We start from the raw sequence: 5,416 nt of genomic DNA on the forward strand, positions 1-5,416 counted from the left end.
GAAGGTAAAAAGAACACTTTTAACAGTTGTATGTGTTTAGTGAAGCTTGAAACTGCACCGACTGTCATTCATCAGCTATTATAATGAGTTAAATATTAACCGCAGCCTCAACAATGTCCTCTCAGTCTCCAATAAACAAATATTTTTACTGTCATCTCACAGTAATAAAATACATCACATGATTCAGTCAAGAGGTCACATTGCTGTGTGTCTTAATAATAATAGTTCTTAGGACCAATCACAGCAACAAATTATGTGACATATGCTTTTGAGAAATGTTTTAAATGCTGTTAACTTTTCATCTTTTAAAGTTATTTCACTATCAACATCTTTTACGGCAGATGCAACAGCAGAATCTAAACCTCTCACTTCTCAGACAGCAGCCATTTTGTTGTAACATTTGGTTCAACTCCATGCTGCTCAGATAAAGTGTATGACTACTGTTACTCTTCTGTCTATCATTACATGAAGCCCCACCCAAATGATTTGATTGGCCCTGCAGATTGTTGTGATAAGTTAACCTAAATACCATTATAACTTTTGTAAGTTATTACACAAATAAACACGAACAACTTGTATTGAAAACATGTGCCTGATAAGTATAGTAAACTTGTGTAGTGTAGACCAAAAATGTGAAAGGGAAAAGTAATACAAAGAATATTAAGAAAGGCATAAACAGTCATTCATCAGTTATTATATTTGAAATAAAAATGAAACTCAGTTACTACAAATAAGTAAATGTGAATATATTTTAACACAGTGATCAACAACATATCAGTGATAAAGGAAGCTAAACAGACACAGGAAAGAGCTCCACCTAAAGAAAGTGATGAAACATCAAGGGAACGACTATTAAACATGTCAAAGTAGCAGCCATAATGTTTGACTGACAGCTGATCTCTGTGCAGAAACACCACAACAATGAACTCTCAGCAACAAACATGGAGAGAAAACAAGTTGATGAAGAGAAACACAGAATTTAACTCTCTGCTCCTGAAGTTACCTCTGTCTACTTCACTTTAATCAACTCAGCACTCGATCGAGAACCTATCCTAACTCCAGCATAGAGCGGCTGAGTGAATGTGGTCTGGACTCTGTGGAGGAGAGTCATGGTTTCAGAGACGCTGTAGAAGGACAGAATACCTGCTCTGTGATCCAGGTACACTCCTACTCTGGAGGAACAAGGACCTGAGATAGGAGTTTGGATGTTGTTGGACACAAATGTAGAACTGTTTAGGAAATAATATAATGTCCAGGATTTGTCATTATGTCCAAATCTACTTTCATTCCCTGCTCTGCTGATATTCTTGTATGTGACTGCTACACCAACTCCTCCTAATACTCCTCCTCCACTCCACTCCACCTCCCAGTAAGAACGTCCAGTCAGACTCTCTCTACTCAGGACCTGCAACCAATCAGTGAATCTGTCTGGATGATCAAAACAAGACTGTTGTTTTTTCACTAATCTTACTTTTCTGTTATCCCCAGACAGTACCAGATCTCTGTGTGCTGTGTTTGGATCCAGTGTGATTTTACATGAATACTTTAAGAATTCATCTCTGGTCTTTGGCTCTGGTCGTGGAGGTAAAACATCCACTTCAGTCACTGTCAGTGAGATGTTTCTCCTTGTCTCTCTCAGAGTGTCCTGTAGTTTCTTTCTGAGCTCTGTCACAGCTGGTTTCACGTCCTCAAAGTTCCTCAGAGGACGAATCTTGATGCTGGATGAGTGTGTAGGTTGACTGTGTCGTGGCAGTGAGGGGTAGTTGTGTAGAAACTGGTTGTGATCCTCTGTGTCTGAGAGCTGCTTCAGCTCAGCGTCTTCCCTCTTCAGCTTAGTGATCTCATGCTCCAGCTTCTCCTGAACCTCTTTGACACGACTCTCTTCAGTTCCCTGCTGGGATCTGACCTGCTGCTCCACATCAGAGCTTGTTTCCTGGATGAGACGGATCATCTCAGTGAAGATCTCCTGACTGTCCTCCACTGTTTTATCAGCAGAGTGAGCGATGGCCTTCAGCTGCTGTTGAAGCAGCGTCACATCTTTCTCTTTGTCCTGGATCATCTTCTGGATGTTATGTCGTCTAACCTCCACCTTTTTCTGTTTCTTAATCCTTTCTGCTGCAGCTGAGACTGTGTTGTGGCCTTTATGTTCATCCACAGAGCAGAGATGACAGATACTCTGCTGATCAGTACGACAGAACATCTTCATCACCTCACCATGATGAGAGCAGATGTTCTCCAGGAGCTCCTTGGAGGGATCCACCAGTTTGTGTTGTTTAAATGCAGGTGACTTATAGTGAGGTTGAAGGTGTTTCTCACAGTAAGATGCCAGACAGAATAAACAGGACTTGAAGGCTTTCACTTTTCTTCCAGTGCAGACATCACAGGCCACATCTTCAGGTCCAGCATAGCAGTGATCAGCAGGAGCAGCTTGGAGTCCAGTCTTCTTCAGCTGCTCCACTAAAACTGCTAACATGGTGTTTTTCACCAGGACAGGCCTCGTTGTGAAGAGTTGTCTGCAGTCAGGACATCTGTGGATTTTCTTCTTGTCCTCTTCATCAAAGTGGCCTTTAATACAGTTCATGCAGTAGCTGTGTCCACAGGGAATAGTCACCGGATCCTTCAGTAGATCCAGACAGATGGAACAAGAAAAGGTTTCTTGATCCAGCTCAACTCCTTTCTCCGCCATGTCAGCTCTCAGTGTCAGTGACTCCGTTAGTTCCTCTTTCTTAGAAATGAAACTAGTTTGAGCTCTGATCTAAACGTCATGTGTTTGTGCAGTGAGTCAGCTCTTACACTTCACCACATGTTGTGCAGATCTAAAGGGGAGGGAACCAGGAAATACGTGGACAGAGTGGAGCTGCTGTGTGTGAGAGCATGAAGTAGAATGAGGGTGTTCAGACTCCGGTCAGGAATTCTTCTTTGAGCCTGTGTTCAGAGATTGTGTTTCCAGTTTCCTCTTCTCTAATAATGTTATAATCTCGCATGGAAAATAATAATAAAAAAAAAATTAAATGCTTTAGTCAGAGAGTGCACTTATAGGCACATAATAATATATCCATGTTCATAAGTTTACAGAATTTGTAAAAATGTGTACCTTTCTTTAATAAAAACATGAGTGATCACTCAAAACTAATTTATTTTAAAATAAATGGGATTCAAACTAAACAAGGCATCTAACAAAGAAAGCACAATCATTAAGTAAAGCGTAACTAGAGAAAACCAACAAACTGAGATGGTCCCTGTTCAAACGTTTGCATACCCTCAGTTCTTAATACTGTGTATCTCCACCTTAAGCATCAATGACAGCTTGTAGTCTTTTGTGATAGTTGTGGATGAGGCCCTTTATTTTCTCAGATGGTAAAGCTATCCATTCATCTTGGCAAAAAGCTTCCAGGTCCTGTCAGTTCTGGGGCCGTCCTGCATGAAATGCATGTTTGAGATCTCCCCAACGTGGCTCAATGATACTGAGGTCAGGAGACTGATATCTGCTCCAGAACCTTCACTTTCTTCTGCTGTAGCCAGAGACAGGTCGACTTTAAGTTTTGGGTCACTGTCATGTTGGGAAGTCCAAGTGGAGCTTCTGGGCTGATGAGTTCAAATTGTCCTCCAGTGTTTTCTGTTAACATGCTCCAGCTCCATGCTTCTCAGTAGGCATGGTGTAGGCATTGTTCCCTCCTCTTTAAACTAACATTTCTTGTCTTGAACATAAAGTTCAATCTTAGTCTCATCACTCCAAATGATTTTGTTCCTTGAAGCTTTGAGGCCTGTCCAGGTGCTGTTTAACATATTGTTAGGGAGCTGTTTAGTGTCACTGGCGTAATAATGGCTTTCTTCTGGCAACTCGACCATGCAGTACAACAAACCACGCCACTTTTCTGTAGAGAAGCCTGTATGTCAGCTGAAGTTATTTGTGTTTTTTTTTTTTTCTTTGCATACCAAACTATTTTTCTGGCACTAGAAGCTGAAATCTTTGTTGGTCTACCTGACTGTGTCTTGGTATCAACAGAACCCCCTGACTTTACATGTCTTCATTAGAGTTTGAACACAATACTGACCGGCATTCTCTACTGTTTGGATGTCTTTTTATGTCCTTTTCCTGCTTTATAAGGTTCAACTACTCTCTCTCACACAGTCCGTTGACAGTTCTTTTGCTTTCCCCGTAGCTCAGAATCCACAAAGTCAGTGCAGCACTAGATGAAATGTTCAGGGAGTCTGTCAAGAGCCCAGAGAGTCAATGACATTTTATACACAGACACTAATTACATGCAAACAGGTGACAGGTGTGAACAGTTACCCTCAATAGTCACTGAAACCTGCTTGTGTCCATATTGTCAGGACAAAACTTTTGATTAGGGCCGACTGGATGGTTCGACTTGTCATTATGATTTAAAAAGAGCAAATACAACTGCATGATAAGAAATAAATTCACATGACCACTAAAAACTTATGAACACAACTGTGTACAGTATACATAATATCCCTTTAACTACCACAACATGATAAAAGCAATGGAAACTTTATTTGTTTGCATTTCTTATTCCCTTGGGTGAGTGACCACAGTCAATGACTGTTTTTTTTTTCAACACACCCTGTGGTTTTATATTGACCTTGATCAAACGTTTGAGATGTCACTTAAAGGAACAGTACGTCATTTTATACAAATACCACAAAAGTAGAAAAAAATCCAATACAAGAAATAAATAAAAGAAAGAAAGAAACAACAAAAACTAGATTGAATAGACTTTGTTTAAACAGTGAAACAATGAAACATTGAAACAACCTCAACACATCTCATCTGTGTGACTGTGCAACAACACAAATGCTTGTTTAACCATTAGATCCACATTAGCTCTGGTGATATGCTACAAAGCATTCCTGGTTTGTGTTCAAACACAGGACAACATTGCATTTCTGACATTTCCACATTGACACATACTCATCTCCATATGGCTTCAGACAATGGACTAGTCTCTATACTTGTTCTGCTAGATCTTAGTGCTGCATTTGACACTACTGATCATAATATTTTACTGCAGACTTCAAAGTGAGATCAAGATTAAAGGAACCGCATCAGACTGGTTTGAATCCTATCTGTCAGACAGATTCCAATTTGTCCATGTCAACAATGATTCTTCTACTTATGCAAAAATAAGTAATGGAGTTCCTAAGGGTTCTGTGCTAGGACCAATACTGTTCACATTATACATGTTTCCCTTAGGCAATATTTTTTGAAAACACGGCATAAACTGCCATTGCTATGCAGACGACACCCAGCTATATTTATCCATGAAACCAGATGAAACAAATCAGCTGGTTAAACTCCAAGCATGCCTTAAAAACATAAAGGCTTGGATGGCCTGTATTTTCCTACTCTTAAACTCAGACAAAACAGAAGTCATTGTATTTGGCTCTAAAC

General features: G+C 40.1%; 1 protein-coding gene across 1 annotated transcript; it reads right to left on the reverse strand.

The window, feature by feature from the left end:
• Positions 1-754: 754 nt before the first annotated feature.
• Positions 755-2,952, reverse strand: LOC311489382 (tripartite motif-containing protein 16-like). The gene has a single exon (XM_084546448.1). The coding sequence runs from the start codon at positions 2,684-2,686 to the stop codon at positions 1,010-1,012; it is 1,677 nt and encodes a 558-aa protein (XP_084402574.1). The 5' UTR covers positions 2,687-2,952; the 3' UTR covers positions 755-1,009.
• Between the last annotated feature and the right edge of the window lie 2,464 nt (positions 2,953-5,416).

The sequence above is a fragment of the Chelon labrosus genome (genome assembly GCF_963514085.1).
Source record: "Chelon labrosus genome assembly, chromosome: 6".
Lineage (NCBI taxonomy): Eukaryota > Metazoa > Chordata > Actinopteri > Mugiliformes > Mugilidae > Chelon > Chelon labrosus.

Excerpts from the sequence above, each read along its gene's own strand:
- LOC311489382 (XM_084546448.1), bottom strand. The coding sequence starts at position 2,686 with ATGGCGGAGAAAGGAGTTGAGCTGGATCAAGAAACCTTTTCTTGTTCC.